This window comes from Rissa tridactyla, chromosome 2 (assembly GCF_028500815.1).
Source record: "Rissa tridactyla isolate bRisTri1 chromosome 2, bRisTri1.patW.cur.20221130, whole genome shotgun sequence".
NCBI classification, from domain to species: domain Eukaryota; kingdom Metazoa; phylum Chordata; class Aves; order Charadriiformes; family Laridae; genus Rissa; species Rissa tridactyla.
In genome coordinates, this window is record NC_071467.1 from 117543776 (window position 1) to 117562827 (window position 19052).

Here is a 19052-nt window from a genome sequence, read left to right on the forward strand (position 1 = left end):
AATGTAGTCATAGTACAATGTGCTATTAGAAGTTCATACAGGCACTTCATTGTCATGCAAGCATACAAAAAGAAGTTTCAAGCTCCATCCCGCTCCAAGTCAATAAATGCATAATGGTAACTTTCAAAATGTCAACATGATAGTCTTAAATAAGTCTCTCAACTCTCCTGCACATCAATAAATTGCACACGGATCCTACAAATTCAGCCAAAGCAGCACTACTATTGTTTTCTTTCAAGGACCAGAAGACTTGAAGAAAGTAGTTATTTTTAGTAATTTTCTTCCCCACCTTACTTAAAACATGACAAGACCTTACTTATGTTACTATAACATCTATATGTGAGTCCCTCTAGTGAGTCCCTCTAGGAAGCAGATGTAGAGGCAAAAAACTATAAAGTCTAAATATACAACTGCATGTACATTTTTCAAAAATGGTTCAGATTTAAATCAAGATTGCAGGAAAGCAGTTATGTATAGACCAGGCAGAATTTTAATGTTTTGGGGTTTTGTTGTCTTTTTTTTTTTTTTTTAATAACATTGCTTAGGAAAACTTTATTAACAAATCTGTTATATTAGCTATACTGAGATAAGAAGCCTATACAAACGTAAAGATACAGACTTAACATGTCAAGCAGTATCAAACTGCCCAAAAATCATTAAAATACATCTTTGTAAGAGCTACAGGATTCCTCTCATCTTTGAAGCTGCTAATAATTTGATTCATGTGATAAACATGCTTTGTAATTTTTTAAATACACTTCATGTTTAGTTATTTGAATTTTAGGACTGAGTTAGCTTTTCAGGATTTAGAGTTCTCCCATATCTTTCAGAGAAGAAAAACAGTTACCCACCTGCAACCTCCCAATTTCTTCACCAAATTTCTTCTGCTGTTTTGCCAGGATAGATTGATGATATTCTGCATTGGCCTGCATAATGCAGTGCTTTGCAGCCAGAACAGGAAACACCTCCTGGAAATAAAAATACTGACCAGGGGAGAGTCCAACCACATTAACCACCACAGACAACATGGGATGCAGGAAGAAAAAGGAAGAAGAAAAGGAAATTAGAATCACCCAATTAATGGTTTAGATAGGTTAAAACATTAGAGGTAAATGTCAGAGACCACGTGACTTTGCATGGATTGAATCCAGGCTTTCTTCTTTTAATCAGTTATTGCAAAATTCTTAGCGTCCATTATTTTAGATGAACTACAATTTAAATTCAAGCCATGAAGTCGCAACATTTACTTCAAAGGTTAGAAATGCATGCATATGTTAGAAAGGATAGTTGCAAGAACACACCCAAACGCTCCCAAGACAAAGCCAAGACAAAGTGTTCTTAAACGAAGAGGAAGGGGAGAAGACAGGGCCCTTTTTTTTCTTTTAATTTAACAAAACAATGACAGTTAAAACAGCAGCAGGCCTATCAAGAAAGTAACTCTAAAATTATGAAAGCAAAGAACAAAAAGAGGACCAACAACTATTGACATGAAAAGCAATTTAAAATATTTAAAAGTCATTTTTAGACTTTCATGGAAATGCACTTATCTTTGCAGGAGTACCAACCAAGACATGAAGAAAACATTATGCTGCAGCTCACAGTATAGGCATGGTCTTTGATCAAGGATTTTGTCTTACTGTTTTATTTCTTAAATCAAGGAGCACTGGAAAACCAGAGTGATGTTTTAAAGACCTCAGTATATAAAGACCTGCTTCTTCACATTTGTGCAAACTTGCTGCCCCCATAGAGATGAAAAAAAAAAAAAAAAAAAAAAAGAAAAGTGTGAATTTGGAAGACAAAGTTGTCTGGGAGGCCTCGCAGCTGGAGTCTGACCCATCAGGTCAACCTCTACTTCACACTCCTAAACATGTAACTGTTCTCAGAGCTGGTGTTAACTCATGGAACCAACCAGCAAACCTTATAATGTTCTTTCAGATAATCTATTGACAGGTTACTGTGCAACTGGAACAGGGAGCAGATCTATGGCTTAGAAAGGTCCACAACAACAAAAGACAAAGCAATGGCTTTATTAGAGCTCATTGCCTCTCAGAAATCAATCGTAAATGTAAAACCTAGAGTGAGAAAGTGCCCCATCTTTAAAATGCCACAGAAAGCACGAGAGGAAATATGCGCACACATAAAAGAATCTATCAAGTTGAAGCCAAGCAAGATATAATTTAACTTTAAAAAACTTTTTTTTTTCCCAAAAATATACATAACAAGTCACTGACTGGCCTACAAAGGCATTTGTGCAATTTATTGCTTAAGAGTAAAAATGCATGCTTTTACTTTAGTACAGTAGCCCTTACCCATACAGTTCCTATTATCATCAAGATTCTATTCTGCACTAGAAATCTATTAGAAACCTAGCACTGCACAAAAGGTTTTGTACTATTTTATGATTTGAACATAATTGATACATTTGATGTACTGAAAACCTGATCATTTTTAAAGTACTTGTTATACAGCATATATTCAAAGAGCATGAAAAAATATCCTTCTGTATCTTCCAAAACCAACAGCACTCAAATGAAAACAGTCAAGACTAAATTGAGATAATTTACAAGTATCAAGATTGTTTTGGGGTGGAGGAAGAGGAGAAGACAGGCAGAAGGACAGAGGACACCCACGGACTTCCACTCATGTTTTTCATTAACAGGTGAGTGAACAGTACCACTGTATTCATGCTGGACATGAGAGCAAATTTCACGTAAAAACATTGAGACTACAAACCAATTAAGCCCCATTAGAAAGTGTTAGTTTGAAAGACAGATTTAGTAAGGCATTAAGTACAAGCAGCCATACCTAAACGCTATCATAAACATTTCAAGTTCACTTTAAATGAAATAAGATGCAAGTAAACACTTCACATAATAAGATTTTACTTCTTAAAAACAAAAAACACCCACATACTATCTTTTACCTCCTAGATGCTTCACTGTTTTTTCAAATTACAGGTTCATTTCGTTTAAATGCAGCAATATGTCAGCTTGTCTTGAGGATATATTTTAAATGTATTTCATCAACTACGTTGTAAACAATAGCAGTTATTTGCAATAACAGCAAATCCCATGTTATTTCCATGAGAGTTACTAACCTTGGGCAAAGTATCTTTATACTGACATTGTTTGTATGCATCACCATAGTAATCAGCAGCTTGATTAGCTAGTTTAGCTATGATACCATCTTTCATTTTATCTGGGGGGAAAGGGAGAAAAAACAAAGAACGATCATCATCATCATCATTTTTTACAAGTGAACAGGTAAATTACTTCATCTTCAAACAGCAACAGCTACATTCTAAGGGCATAGCTTTACATCATAGCTCAAAGGTGGGATCCCATGCTTCGCCCTTGACATCCAGCAGCAGTTTCCAGATTTTCTACTTCAATCGTGATGCTGAAGGTTCAGTTAGTTGTAGAAGAAATTTTGGCAGCTGCTGTCATTTATGGAGGATTAAGAGTGATGTTTTACCTCAGACCAATGGCAAGCTGCCAATAAATGCCGCAGTCCCACTCTAACCCTGGCAGCTTGTTCCCAGCCTTGTGGCAGCACAAGCATTTGTGCAGCCGTAGTCAAAGAATTTAGCTGAAATCAACTTAGCAAAAAATAGTTAACTTTCAGCAGGATCTGTTCTTTAACCCAACTCCATGTCAGGACTCTCAAAAAATTTGCAGAAGTGCAACAGAAGAGAAGGGACTGGTCCTTTCCATGGCAGTCCACATCACCGTTAGCTTACAGCGAGTACAGAAATACCATTCCTAGACACAAATAACCACGGTTCCTCCAAGTGGTATCCACTACTTCATATCTGAGCCGCATGTGCCTAGAGGCAGCGGTATTCCCTGCCTCACGTCCTCACCCTGTTCCTGAAGCCAAAACTGTTAAAATAGGAACATACTGCATCTATCTTTATCTCCTTTTATAATCACCTCTTGCCTGCACAAGCAATTCAGCCTTCCAAAAGAAGGCAGGCAATCAATGCAAAGTTGCTGTCAGTTCTAAATAGCTGCTCTTACAAACAAGTATCCTCTGACTCAGGTGATTTCCATGTACTGCCAGATTGATAAACAAGGGTGGGGGTGTGGGGAGATTAGGAAATCTGCAGAGTATGCTTAATTGCCAAGATTAAATCAAAAGAATTCCCAAGTGGTCTGTTCATTCCAGCATATTCACAGATCTCTCTACAACACTTCAGGCATGAGTTAAGATGCAATATATTTACCTTCTATGACGTAAATGCATTTAAGGTATGCCAGAAAGATCTTTTCACTGTGGAACAGGATTTAGATGGCAACTGGAGAAAAAGGAGCTTATGAGATCTAGCAACTTACTTTGCTAAAATGTTTCTGTCCAGTGCACTACATATTTAAAAAAACAAGATATATAAAATCCAAATAGACTGTTCTTCTAGCCCTACCTAGTCTGTGGTAGTTGCACCTTCCTTCATAGAGCTTGAGCTCTCAGAAAAGCAAAAAAAGAAATATTGGCATATTAACTACATTTCCATTAACAAAGGAAATGTTAGGAGACTCATTTGCCCATACAGATGGCTCAGAATAGATCTTTCACTATCAGAAGCTTTATTTTTTACTCACATATCTTTAAAATATTGCAGCTACAATGCAAGCCTTGAGATGGAATGCAGACTTAAAGATACTTAAAGAAAACATTAAGGAAGGCTCAGAAATTAAAAAACAGATCTGTAGTTATGCAGTGGAATTAGATTTGACTGACCAATTTGGTTTTTGCCAAACACTTCCACTTTCTTTCAACTGTGGATAAACTCAGTTCTATCAGAAGTAACATTATCAGCCGGTAAGATGATAAATGGACTGTCTCACATGAGAGAAAACCAGAAAATTGCAAGTAAGGTAAATAATCAATGCAGAAAGAAGCTACATTTGAAGATCAAAGTCTTGAGATCAAACTTTGAAGCATTTCCACTTGAAGAATACGTTTCTGAAGTTAATCATGTTGTCAAGCCCCATTCTTCACAAAGTGTCTTTCCTGCCAGGGAAAGGAACTTCTTTACATCTGGCAAAATCTACAGCCTCCACAGTCAGATGGTGATTAACCTTTACTGTCTTTCTAACACTGTCAGACTTGTGGTCTTGAGAGCAGTCACAAAAATCTTCAGTTCACTGGGCACATGTGGGTTTTCGATCAGCCTTGCTTTATCTTTTTCATGTTTTGAGTAAGAAGAAATCAGGTGAAGAAGAAAGAGGTGACAGAAAGATCTATTTCCCATGAAAACCGAGGTGTCTGGTCCTGCTCTGAAGAAAAGTTTCAGGCATTTGTTATACAAATTTATTTCAAAGCAACTTCCAAATAGCCTGAGACTAAAATATTGCTACCAGCATGGTAAAGAACATAAACATAATTTATCAATTGGCTGAAGGACAATCATTTCTCATTGAGGTTCTCCTAAAGGCAGTAAGGCTACAAGAAGTTTCCGGGATCTTCCCTGTGAAGAAAAGAAACATCCTAGTTAAGATAACCCCTGTCTTCCTTCATTGTATTCCAAACACCGTAGGGGAAGAGAGGAGTTGGCAAGCAATCACGTGACCTATACATCCTTTAGGTATACTTTTAGATATCTGTAACTTCTAGATGCACAACTACTTGTAAATACAGAGAGAAGAGGAGATTAGCAAAGAGTAAGAGATCTTGTACTGAAGATAGTACTGTTCCACAGGAAAATTCTTTGAAGCAGATGTTCTTTAATAGTTGCGTTAAAATATGCAGCCTCTGAATCAGTATTTCACAATCAGCCTTTAACAGTTAGACACACAATTCTTTGTTCTACCTGCAGAATTTCACTTTCCAAGATAAACAGGACATTCTCAAAGTTAGACTGGGTCAAAGAATTCCTCTCAATAACAGGAGCAATAAACCAGAATTTGTTTCCCCTAAACTCTTAGGAAATTTCCTTTGCTTCCTAGTACAGTTGTATCTTTCTTTCTAAATTCTCATGAAATCATTCCACAGAAGTATGCATTCCACAGAAGTATATCATTCCTATGCACCAAGTACTCTCAGTTCTTTTAGATAATGTGTTTTATTCTCAAGGGGTAAAGGAAAAAATATAAACCAGCAAAATCCTTTGTAGAGATGAAGCCTAATTGTTTTGAACATAAGAAGAAAGAAAAGACAAATGGGAGAAGTACATTGTCAGGTAAACCTTAGACAAATTCTTAGGTGGCATCTGTGTTTAGTGACCTGCAAGGGCGGGGGGAGAAAAATCAGTAAAGGCAAAAATAAAAACTTCTGAAAGGCCCTTTACAAGCTCTTAATAACTTAAAACACTTCTAAGTTTTTGTGGAAATTGTAATAAGCACATAAATATGCAAGCCAAAAATTAAGATATACCTCTTGTAGCTTTCAAAAAGAAGACTTCTTGGGCTTGAGCCAACATAATAAGACTGAGAGTTCCAACTGTGTCTGGAGAGATGTCCACTGTAGGCTCTCGATTCAAGGCTGACAAAACCGTGTCTTTAATGTGTTGGAAAGCACCACTTGCAAACTAAGTAAAGCAAAATAATTATTACCACTCATGTTTCTGAACAGACACTTTCTCTTACAAATATAATACATACAAAATTTTTAAAAAAATAGATCTTTTTGGGGATTCGGTCTCACATTTATTGTTTAGCCACTAAAAACAATTCTTTGTGACTTCTTGTTCTTGAAGCCACTTACACCAATACATTTATCAAGACAGTATATTGGCTATACCCAACAGCATAAGAATATGGAAATTTTAATGCATTCCACAAAGAAGAAAGAGATTATTACTGTATAACTTGTTAAAGCTAAAATTGATACTAGCTAAAATTATTAAATCTTGAGCTGAAGGTTATTAGTTACCAACATGCTTGGAGGAAGGAGTATGAGGAACTGCATGGAATTAAATCTTTCAAAGGTGGTAAATATGACCCAAGACCAGGTACTTAGCTAATTCACCTTTGCAATTAAGAGGGGCAAAATATGTATATACATTTATGTATGTGTGTATTTAGCTTTAAAATTGAGAGATACTTATTTGATGTTCTAAGATTAATAATTCTGAATCACTAAGCATAAGCAGGGAGCCTCTGTACCTGATAGTGCTTAGCTGCAGCTTTCAGTCCTTCATCGTTATCTAGATTCTGTTCTGCTGCAATCTGGCTTGCCAGCGCTCCACAGTTGAACAAAACACAGGTCTTCTCATACCCCAAACTTGCCAGAGCTGCAATCAAGACAGACAGTTATCCATACTGTTAAAAAAATAAACTTCAGTACTCTAGCATCCTACAGATGAGGCCAATACTACTAATATCTGTACTTAAAGATATAAACAATTTCAAGCCCACTCCCTCCCCCCTCAAAAAAAACAGACTGAACTTTTAAACTCAAAGTCATCTTCATTCTGAAGGCTTTACATAGTCTAATTTAATATTCCACAAAATGTTTTAAAGTGAGGAACTACAGAGAGTGACATAAAGCATAAAAGCAGTAGTATGAAAATCTACACAATACACAAAATAATTTTAAAGTCTTCCTAACTTTTTGGGTCCTGAAGATACAGAAACTCATGCGTTACTGAAGGATAATCTGAAATAGGAACTTCCATGCATTATCTGTTTGCAATAACTACCCAATTACATGGTCTTACTGTATCATGAATCAGGATTAACTACTCTTCTCTCATTGAGGCCAAAGATTTTTACATGTTCTGTCTTACTATCTATTGAAATGTAGGGAATTTTTCACCTCTCGAATCTACTGTTTCAGACTGAAAATGCTGACAAATATCTCATTTATACATGTACTGAAACATATAAGGATTTACTTAATTAAAACTTGTGCTTACTAGACAGCAGTGTGGCCTGTTCAGACAACTCCTGTAGTACTACTTAGTCCCAGAGGATGGAGCCCACACTTCTAGAAACATTAATACCTGAACAGGAACCATTTTGAATCTATTAATTGCTTTCAAAAGGTTATTAGCTATATGCAAGTGCTGGAGAAGTCTAAAAACAGCAGATACTTGTTTCCTACTACTGTTAAAAGTACACTCCTTTGGGGGAATACAGAAAACTCAACTAGTGAATTTTCAATTTCACAAACCCAGGTACAACTCCTGGGTTATCCTTAAAACATAAAGGTACTAAAGTGGCACATTTGTTTCATTTCACTAACGTACAGCCTCCTTATACAGCTACATATTTTTCTAACATATCTCTAAAGTTTTATGCTAGTGCTCCTTGACCTGCACTAAATTTCGAGACAGGCAGCCACAAATCCAACATGCCTTTTTTCCCATTTTGTTTCCCTGAGTGAAAAGTGAGTTACACAGTCACTGTATTTCATCAAGATAATAGTCATTTATCTAGACCGTCTCTCTTCTGTAGTTTTTTTCCAGGATTTTTCTAAAAAGATGATCTTGTACAACTTACACATCATTGAAAAGACTAAAACAAACAGAAAAAAAAGAAAGAAACTATGGCTTTAAAGTTTCTAAAGTGCAAAATTATATGCAGAATTACTTTACACTCTGGACTGCATCAAGTGTGATTTACTACAGTGAGAACAGCTGTTTAGCAATATAGATTTTCCTCACACTCATCTGTTTATAGCTCTACCTATTAACTTAAGCCAACATATTTCAGATTACATGCAATGCTGTGAACTGGGTCACTTTTCAAGCAGCCACAGTATCTGTCAGCCACCCCTGTGATACAGATTTGGGATTCAGGGGAAGATGGGAAGAAAACATTTTGTCACCACAGCAAAAACCAGAAGTCTCAAGTCACACCCCTGCAGCTTGGCCTCATGTAAGGCAAAGGAGTTTTACACTGAATTTACATCTGGAGACAGGATAGCCTCCTCTTAGAAGTCAACAGAAATTTTGCTCCCTCAGTAACTGAAAACTTTGCTTTACACTGAAAAATCCCACTGCCGGTTCTGGTCTGAAATATAGAGATACACACATGCGATAGTTAATCTGGAGAGCAGCACCTGGATAAACTGCAATACAGCACTGTAAAGATATATACTAAAAGAGTCCTTTTGATAATTTCTTTCCATTAAGATCTGCTTTATAGTTTCAAAATAAAATTTATTCCATTGCTTGTTAACTGAGCATTACTCAGTTAAGAATTTCTTTGATATTTCACATGGAATGTTGCATAAATCTCTAGCCATCTGCCTCACAGACTATTTAGACTAGTATATAATTAACCTGCAGACATGCAAGTTTTTTCAAGATGCTATAACATCACATTTATTCAAATTCCTAGGGTAATCATCATTATGATTACTGATTCTTCTTCTCACAATTATTATAAATCTCTGGCGATTCACAGACTATGTTTAAGTCATAATGAAATATTCTGAACTTTACTATGAAGCCAGTTCAATCATCATGAAACGCTAGTCCCAAAGAACACAGAACCAACCAAATTCTGAGAAAAAAACCACAGCATCTTCAGGAAGGTTTCCAATTATCCAGAAGGACTTCATAGAACAGTTAGAAAAAGCAAGGAAAGGTGTGCACCACCTGCTTACACATAGGAAAGTGGTCTATTGTTACACATATAGTTCACACGAGCACAACTTTAGCATGTGCATTCAGCACATGGAAAACTGCAAAAACTTTCAGTAGTTGCTACCAGAGAACTATATAAAGGACACAAAAACTTTAAAAAAAAAAACTAAAAAGAGAGTAAGTACTGTAACTTTTTTCCAAGCTTTGTCTGGATCTTCAAAATCGCAATGGTCATCTTGCAATGCTAGTCATGATGAACACTTAGGTATATAAATAGAAACACAAAAGAACGATGACACATGACTGAACAGCTCCTCACTTAAATCAAAAGGATTTAGTCTTAGTTTCTTTATTGGCGAGTGTTCCAAATCCATTTAATGACCCTGAATTTGCAGTGCAGAATTGTCCCTATATGACTAAAACAAATTACAGACTCAAGCTCCTTATGTTTGCAGGAAACAAATACAAATTTTTCTTTCTAAGTGTTTAAATCGGTGTGAAAATATCTTAAAAAGAAGTGATAGGAGAATCTTTTTCGGGCACAGGCAGATCCTTCTATTCTCTTGAACAAAATGCAGTATCAGGCTAGGTTACTGAAGCCAGCTACCATCACTTCCCTTCTTCTGGAGGGGACTCGCTCACTCACAAGCACATCTCAAGAGGACCCTATTCATTTAGAACAGTAGGAGCTGGATTACCAAAAATCTACTACTGAAACTTAACGTTAACTTGAACAATTTTGATTAATGTCAGTTGCGATTGCTCCCAGAAAAGGTCTGAGGAGCAGACAACACAACTATTATCATCAGACTGCACATCTATTTGTGCCTCTGGAAAACTAGTATTAATACTCAATTTTACAGAAATTCTTTGCCTGGTCCCCAGGAATTCATTACCAATGTTGAAGTGATTCGTCTATTACCAATATAGTTGAACTCATTTGAAAGCTATGTTGAGAATACTAGGAAGACTATTAACAATTCAGCTATATAAAAATATTATCAGAATTTAATATTATTAATACTTGAACTTTTGGTACATTCACATACCCAATTTGGCAGATCCTCCAAAAAGTGAACCTTTATCAAAAGCATCCTTCCATGTAAATGTTACACAGACCTGAAAGTTGTGAAAAAGAAAGATCTTTATCTGTAAAATTAAATATGAAATCTTCAGAAAATATCCCAAATTCACATATTTATCCTTGTAACATTACAAACATTCTGGAAGTTTCAGGACATCATCAAGAGTTATTTCAAACATTTTTTATTCTACCTTTTTCTTGCCTGTTAGTTTGCTCAGAATATTTCAAGCAAACAACACAGAAATTCTCAAAATAACCTTTCCTTTCTATTCATATTCTAAGTGACAGAAATTTATTTCCAAACCAAGGTACTCCTCTCCAAAGAAATCTGACAGTCTAGCGGTAGAGTCACAGTTAAAGGAAACCACCCAACCAGGAAGTTTCCACTGTTGCAAATTACTAGCGTATTTGGAACTGTTCTGTAGTACCAAAATTCACACATTTTTATGAGTGAATTCAATAGCAGCATTATCAGGAAATGCACTCAGGAGAGAGAATGCAAGTAAAACCAGCGTGGTTTATATTACACCTCCAGCATATATTTCATAGACAATGCAAATACTTCACAGAATCTGCTTTGAAGTTCCACAATTTGGTTTGTTATGCAGCTGATCAAATTAGTTCTAGGCAACTGGTATCAAACCAGAAAAGACAGCAAAATTACTCGTTTTAAAGTAGTTGGGGACAAAAACTTCAGAAAAAGCACAGTACTGTGTGATAATGTATTTTTCCTCTAGCAGTAATGCTAGTTCAGGAAGTTCCGGTCCCCACCTGTTCATTGCTGCTCTCACTGACTACTTCTTCCCTTTGATGGAACGGTTTACAAATCCGCAGAACTTACTCTTAAAAGTTTTCCAGTTTTCCATGTCTCAGGGTTTGCAGATCACCATATCAAAACACTCGCACACCAAAAACCAAAATGCCGTTCTTGGCTACAGGTGAACGCAACTACATACAAAACTCAAATCAATTTGAACTGCATTAAAACTATTCCCTTACTTGTAACCTGGAAGTCTGAAAGAAACTTTTTAATCATAACATTACCATCTGATTTGATCAGCAAAGAAATGTAAATTCTGCCCTATTTGTAAACACATCCAAAGAAAACCTACATCTTTTTCCACCAAAATACAGGAGCCTAAAGATATATTCCAGTCTCCACCTGGGGAAGATTTCAATAGGTAGGAGTTAAGCTGAATTTCTCCTTAGAGACAAGATTCTAAAGAAATATGGCAGGGAAAAAAAAAAAAAACAAACCAACAAATGACCACACCTTAATGAACACTATAGCTATACAAAAATTATGCAGTTTGTAGATGCAGAGGCAGGAATAAAGTGGCAATCTCTTAAATGGCTTATTCTGTTAACTGTTGTGAACGAAACATCTGTTCTACTTCAAAAACTAAAGACCATAATCCGTCCATTACTAAAGGTTTTCTCACAGAAATTACATATTTAAAAAGCCTTTTTAACATAGTATGAAATAAGACCTCTTGGAAAAAAGAGAGTTGAAGATGAATCAGCACAGCACAACTCTTCCTGACCTAGACCATGCAGTGATCACTATCCAAAGTAAAAATGTTTCTGAATCTGTGAAACGAAAGCAATTACGGCCACCAGAGGTGAAGTTTCAGTTTAGACTATATGTGAGCACTGACTAGAAAATAAGCAGAGATTAGGAAAATAAGGCTCAAAAAGATTAAATGCCTTGCCCGAGATAAGTACTGTTTAAGGGATTAGGTGTAGGCTTGGAAGTCATACATCATAGGTGCCATGATTCAGTTTAATGGCTTGATAATTCTTCTTACCTGATTTTCAGAGAACGGAAACTTTGGTTCAATTGCACACAGCTGATCATAGTATCTACAAAAAAAAAAAAAGGCAGAAAAAGCCATTAGATAAATCAAATTAAGAGGTTTTTTTCTTACACTAGCACGAAAGAAAAAAGGCATAAAAATCTCCCACACAAATAAGTTGTGAAGCTCATTTGTAACTATGGAGGATTTGCAGGACAGACAGAAATTCTACATAAAGGAATTTTTTCAGTACAGGAACAAGTTCAATAGGAGGTAGTCTTCCACAGATAATGCAGAACCCCCATCTCAGTTAGAAGTAGAAGAGTATCACAGATGAAGCTGACCCATTCCACTTTTTGATGGAGGGTGGATTAGAAAAGAATGTCATGCAGAGGAGCCCCTGTATACATACAGGAAGACAGAGTACATTAGATATTAAGTCATACTGCAAGAGTAAATCAAGTACAGCATTTAATACAACATTAACAAGCTACACTGCACTCTCATGAGCTGAACATTATACCCCACTCCCTTAAAATTTGTGATTTATGCGTTTAAACTTCAGTGTCTTTGAAACAGATGCCATTTGCCTTGCAGAGTATCAACTGGAGAGCCTAATGCTTGATAAAATTTAGTTGTAAGCTTAGTTCTCATTAGAGTATATTGTAGCAGTCAGTGAATTAAAACCAAAATTTTTTCTGTGCCAATATTTTGTCTACTCACAGTGGAAGATGTTTAGGAAAGAATGCCAGAAAGATAATAGAGCAATCATAGCACAGTCCCTCACACAATCTACCCAGGCAACAGTTCGCAATTCAAAGTTTTCCCGAGTTGTACCCTAACACTTGCACCACTTGTTAAACATGACAGGCTGGATGCAGAACAGAAAAACTTTAAATTGCCAACTGCTTAGAACACGTAACATGTGAAGACCATTTCCTATACTCCTCCTGTAGCACTTGCCATAGGGACATACATCCAACATTATATTGGTCAAATTCTTTTTTTAACAATTTATATTCCCAATATACAAAAACATCTTGTAGCGACGAGTTTCACAGCCTGTGAAGTAGGGTTAACATTGTATGTGTATGTGAACAGTATAGTTAAAAAAACACAAACACAAAAAACACCCCTTCGCGTGGATTTTAAAGCTAACGACAATTTTTTTCACTGTCCACATAAATCTATGAATCTGCATTCTACCTTCCCATACTTCGGCATTAAGGTTGCTAGTACAGGAGCACCCATTATGAAGTGCGATCTCAAATACACCTCCACTGAGAAACTTAACTTTATAAATCAAAGGTGTTTTTCAGAAAGATCTAAAATATTGGCAATAATAGAGTCTGATAATTTTAAACTATGTGATAGTACAGTAACTAATATCTTCCAACATTTATGAAGCTGGCACATGAAAGGTACCAGTTTTAAAAGAATCTATATATTGATTTTTTTGTAAAAGATTTTCATTTGTCTGTTTTCTTCATCTTTCATTTGATAGTCATACCTGGAAAGCACATACCACTTGAAATGAAGCAATAATTAAATATAATTGTTACCTTTTTTTTAAGTGACCTTACATCCAAGGCTTGATCTATAAAAATTGTAAAGAACAGCATCCCTTTTGTAGTTAAAGAAATTGAGCTTTGCATGTTGATGCTCTCTCAACGGTTTAAGTTTGGTCTGATTTATCACATAATCACAATTTTTTTTTTTCCCCCCACTTCCTAACCTAATTGGTTTCACTGATACAGGTTAACACAAGCAGTACAAAAATTAATTCAATACTAGCACTGAACATCACTTTAACGGATGTATTTAAGTGTACTTCCTTCACTACCTTCAGCTGGTCTTGCCACAGTCATTTTCTCATAGTATCACAAAGAAAACAAGACTTTCGAGGCTGTCTCCTCCTGCCTCAATTTAATTTGTTAACTAGAAGCCATCAATAAAGCCGAGTTGTCTTCCCACATTCCGCGATTACCCTGTCCTCATCTGCCATGAGGGCAGTCAAGAAGCAAAGCTTGTTAAATGGCCTTGTGAAGTCCGGTGCATTTTCAAACAGACTGTTCTTTATATGTCAACAGAACCACAAAGAAAATAAGCCAAGGAGATGTATGTTCCTCCCAAATATGCACATTGCTGCATTTAGCATCAATAACACATTGCATTTTGTTTGGTTGTTTCCAAACAAGTTCAGAACTTACGTTACTATTTTCTTTACTATTTTGAGCACGTTGTGTCATTTCTTTTTATTAAAGAACTTGAAATTCTACTCAAGATTTAAGAGCTCTTTAAAACGCTGCAAACGAAAAAACCCAAAAACCTCCCAACAAGTAAAATAATGTCTTTTTTTTTAGCAGGAGCTAAACATATATAAATACAGTGGTATATATAAACTAAACATATATAAATGAAATGGTACAGAACAGCATTACCACAGAACAGCATAAAACTAGCAGTACAAAGACAGAAAATAAATATCAAATGACTGGACGCATCTGATGCGCAAGTCACACGCTAAAGGATGAGGGTAAACATAAAGTAGTTATTTAAGACAAAATTTACAGTAATCTAACTATCAAGACACAAAGAACAGAAGCTGCTGCACATCACAGATGAGTGTTGTGTGTCTGGCTGTGCCAGTGATGAACTACAGAAAACCATGCAAACATATCAACTGCCTGAGATCCGACTACAGTGATGAAAGGGAGGGCAGATGTCAGCAACAGAGATCTAGTTCTCGAAGTACAGCCATCTTTCACCAGAACAGGCATTACACACTCCTAAATGCTAGTAAAATGAGTTACCGCAGCCAAATGAGTTGGAAGTCAAGGTTTGAGTTAGAATTTAATGAAAATATATGTATTGCATTAAGAACCTCAAATCCTGTTCCTCCTTCAAAGAATCATAAAGCAAAAATCTCCTTCAAAAGAACATAAAAGGGACCAAGATCTGCCTTCACTCTTCTAGATAAGAGCTAGAGTCTTGAACTCACAGCTGCAAACCAGAACTGCAACTTCCAGCCCCCAGAGAATCTAATCATTCACAATAAAACCACGCACCCCCTCCTCCCCCCTTTTTCATTTTTTAAAAGAACTGCAAGAGTTGTTAGCAAAATTAAACTAATTAAACTACCACCACCACCCCATCCCTCCAGAAAACAGAAATGAAGTCCAGGCTATCTTTAATATTAAGAGAGGAAGGCAGGAACCCCTTGGAGCTATAATTAGACTCAGAAGAAAAGAAAGAAGAAAAAAAAAAAAAAAGAAACAAACCAAACCACTAAATCAAATCTGCTATGACAGAATATAAGGGGAAACATCTGTACCAAGCTCACCTACGTCACCTTCAGAACACTCAGATTCTCAGAAAACAAAGAAAGCTTGGAAGCAGACTGAGGACTTTCCCAGTTACACTGTGCCCCTTTTCACTTAGTACCTCAAATACTTCTCCAATAGAAGCATTTGTGTTCATCAGTTGAACAACAAAATACCACGCACTTTCAAAGCTTTACTGGTCAGTGTTTGCCTAGGAAATAGGGCTGCAACTGAATTAATTTAAAAGAATAAATTCTGCAGTAACTACTCAGCAAAACAAGGCTTCTAAAGATTACAAAACCATGGGCAAATCCTAGATTAATTAGCAGAAGATTAAGCCTTCGTTTCTTAACAGTCAAATGGTCTACAGCGCTCTACTAGGTATTATGGTCTATAAAAAGCTGCAAAGTAAATGTATGCAAAGGGTATCCACATTGTAATTAGCTCTTCCAACCTTACTTTGCTAACAAACCCGTTTTAAACTCCAACTTTAACAAAAATCTTGCTAAAGTTGTTACTTAAACACAAGACTGAGTACAACTTTCAAATAGCAGTAGGAAAATGTGGAAGTTGGAGGGAATTGAATTTTCAGAGGAGATGCAAGGCACTCAAACGCTTGTGCTCTTTCAATCATAAACTCAGACGGATACTTCAAACTTATGGGTGTGCAGACAGTCTGACTTCTTAAAGTAACTGCGCCTTACAGAATGTAGTGCAGAATATTCTTACAGAATAAGAACAAACTTATTTTCCAGCAACTGTAATGAATATAAATGGTCACAGGGACAAACTACTCATAACTTGTTATAGATAGAGTAAAACATACATCTGATTGTTTTATTTTCTCTAATTTACGGTTAATGCAGACCTTCATCTTATCTCACCTCCACTGTTAAGCGAATAAATACTCTCAAACGATACAATTTAAAATGTGTTTTATGAGAGGCGCTTCTGTGTGGCAGGGATATCATTTCTTGTTCACACATAAGGTGGCACCAGTGCAGAGCCACATTCAACACCTCCTGACTACTGCAACAGCACCTGGGCCAGCTGAAGACATCTGCTGATGACTGACCAGCAGCAGAGAGACCAGATCACTGCATATGGAATTGACTCAAAAGGAAAACTGGTAATTATGCAATTGCAAGTGGTTTCCCTTCAATATTCAGAGAGAAAACCTGAGGTGAAGTTGCATACTATGGCTTCAATTAATGTAATGACCCACTGACACTAAAAGAGGGAGGTCCTGCTTAGCCCTTTGACTTTCATGGAACACTACTTTTAACCTCTTTTGCACTTGTTCTGACGTCCATCTGACATTCCACTGAACTCATTCAAGTTGCTGACCTGTCAGAAAGCCACGTACACCTTTTGCCTTCCAGAAATGGCTTACGAGAAGCACTAGAACTGAAGAGAGGGCTTTCTCCTTTCGGCAATGTACAGCTGTTAGGTAGGGCAAAGTCATATGGTGGGGCTGGGCCAAACAGGGATTTCAGATAGAAATTAAACCTGAGTGGCACAGCCCGAAAAAGAAGCTCAATTACAGCATTCAAGAGAAGATAACAATATGCCTTTCCATTCGCCTAGCAGGGGCCCTCTTTCAGTTCATAGATGCTCATTATTTTCCTGGCCTTCAAAAGGTACACACAGTAGTACCTCCAAAAGCAGACGCAGTAATAAACAGGACTAGAACAGGAAACTACAAAGACGGTCCAAAACATGATGAGTACAGTCATAGATTTTGTAGCCCAAACACCCAGTGAAGGGCTGATAAGCTCAAAAAACATCAGTAACCCATTTTATAAATCTTGCCTTCTTTTTAGTAAGTCACTTGTTTCTTTTCCATTCCTATTCATTTTTAATTTATAAATAAGAAATTCTAGTGAACATCAAATGTATTTCTACTTGTTCATGATATCACAGAAGTGTGTCATGTCTACAAGTACCATTTCTCCTTATACTAGAAAATCCCTCTTTTTTCCTTCTTAAAAAAAAAAACACCACCAAAAAAAACTTGCTGCCACTATTTAAAAACTCATATTCTAGTACGGCAGATCTTTGATCCCAGCTTTGCAAATAGAAGTGTGTACTTAGTATTAACCTAGTGAATGAATCACAGTGACCTCAGTGAGTAGATGAGCTACAAATTGGGCTCAAAATGTTTCCAGCATAGAGAAACAGAACAACAGGATTACCACAGTAAATCAATACTGCAATCCATAAGTGTTCCAGAGACACAGGAAAGAGCAAGTGCTTTTGTAGATGATGGAGCAGTTAGCCCTAAAGCAGGCTTTATGCAGTTTACTGGGCAGAAGGCACAGATTTATCTTTTGCTTGTCTAACCTACAATTCCGGCATAACAGAGGCACCAGGAAACTTTCTGATAGCAAACTTAGGTGTGTTAAGTAGAAAATAGGGATGTGACTTTGCAAATACATTAAGAAGCTGCTAAACACAGCAAACAGAAGGAAGACATGACAGTAAAAAAAAAAAAAAACCCACACCATAAAAAACCCACTACCTAAAACCGAAAAGGAAGCTGTCAGCTCTAACAGCAAAACATAACACTGAAACAAAGACACGCCTGCTCTCCTATGAAAGGCAAAATAGTTTGTCATTTCTACCTAGCTCTAGCCGTGGCCCCTCGGAAGGGGAAGCTGGTCGGGACACGGCCTCCTCTCTACGCCTCCCCCGCCGGCCTGCCGCACCGCCGGCCCTGCGCTGCCATCACACGACACCCCACAACGCCCGAGCCGCGCTGGGAGGGGGATCCCAGGATGCCGCAAAGCCACCCGAGCCGCTGGGGACGTGGGCCGTCGGCGGGGGAAAGGGGCGGGCACGCAACCCACAGGCCACCGGAGCCGGCCCGGCAGCCCCGGCCGCTTCCTCACGGCGAACCATCCCCCTCGCCCCGCCCCGCCCACACCTGGCTCCGGCTCCGCCGCACCCAGGGCCTGGGCCCAGAGCTGCCACCGGGGCCCCGCAGGGCACCGGGGACGGGGGGGGAAGGAGAAGGATGGCGGAGGGGCCTGTACCGGCCCGGCCCTACCTGAGGACGGTTTCGAGCGCGCTCTCGTGCTTGTCGAGCGGGCGGCCGAGCGCGCTCTTGCGGAGCTTGCTAAGCTCCTCGGCGGCGCGGCAGTGCTCGGCCTGAGCGTCGCCGCCCGGGTAGCTCTGCTGGATGAACTTGCACAGCGGCTTGGCCAAGTCCACCTCCGAGGCCTTCTTCAGCTGCACCGAGATGAAGTTCGTCATGGCGGCAGCGGCCGCCGGTCACCCGCAGCTCCGCTTCCTTTTCCTTCCCCTTCCTCTCCGGA

General features: G+C 37.8%; 1 protein-coding gene across 4 annotated transcripts in view; it reads right to left on the bottom strand.

The window, feature by feature from the left end:
• The window catches only part of PDCD6IP (programmed cell death 6 interacting protein), a 34599-nt gene extending 15607 nt beyond the window's left edge, over positions 1 to 18992 (bottom strand). For 2 of the 4 annotated variants that reach the window (XM_054190898.1, XM_054190897.1), the window contains exons 1-7: positions 18785 to 18992; positions 12425 to 12479; positions 10582 to 10651; positions 7104 to 7231; positions 6373 to 6526; positions 3098 to 3198; positions 852 to 968 (exon numbers count right to left, since the gene is read on the bottom strand). In XM_054190898.1, coding sequence (XP_054046873.1) covers positions 852 to 968; positions 3098 to 3198; positions 6373 to 6526; positions 7104 to 7231; positions 10582 to 10651; positions 12425 to 12479; positions 18785 to 18990 — 831 coding nt within the window. In that variant the 5' untranslated portion in view covers positions 18991 to 18992. Of the gene's footprint in view, positions 1 to 851; positions 984 to 3097; positions 3199 to 6372; positions 6527 to 7103; positions 7232 to 10581; positions 10652 to 12424; positions 12480 to 18784 lie in introns of all 4 variants that reach the window. The other 2 variants (XM_054190896.1, XM_054190895.1) reach the window with 1 other exon arrangement.
• Positions 18993 to 19052: the final 60 nt, after the last annotated feature.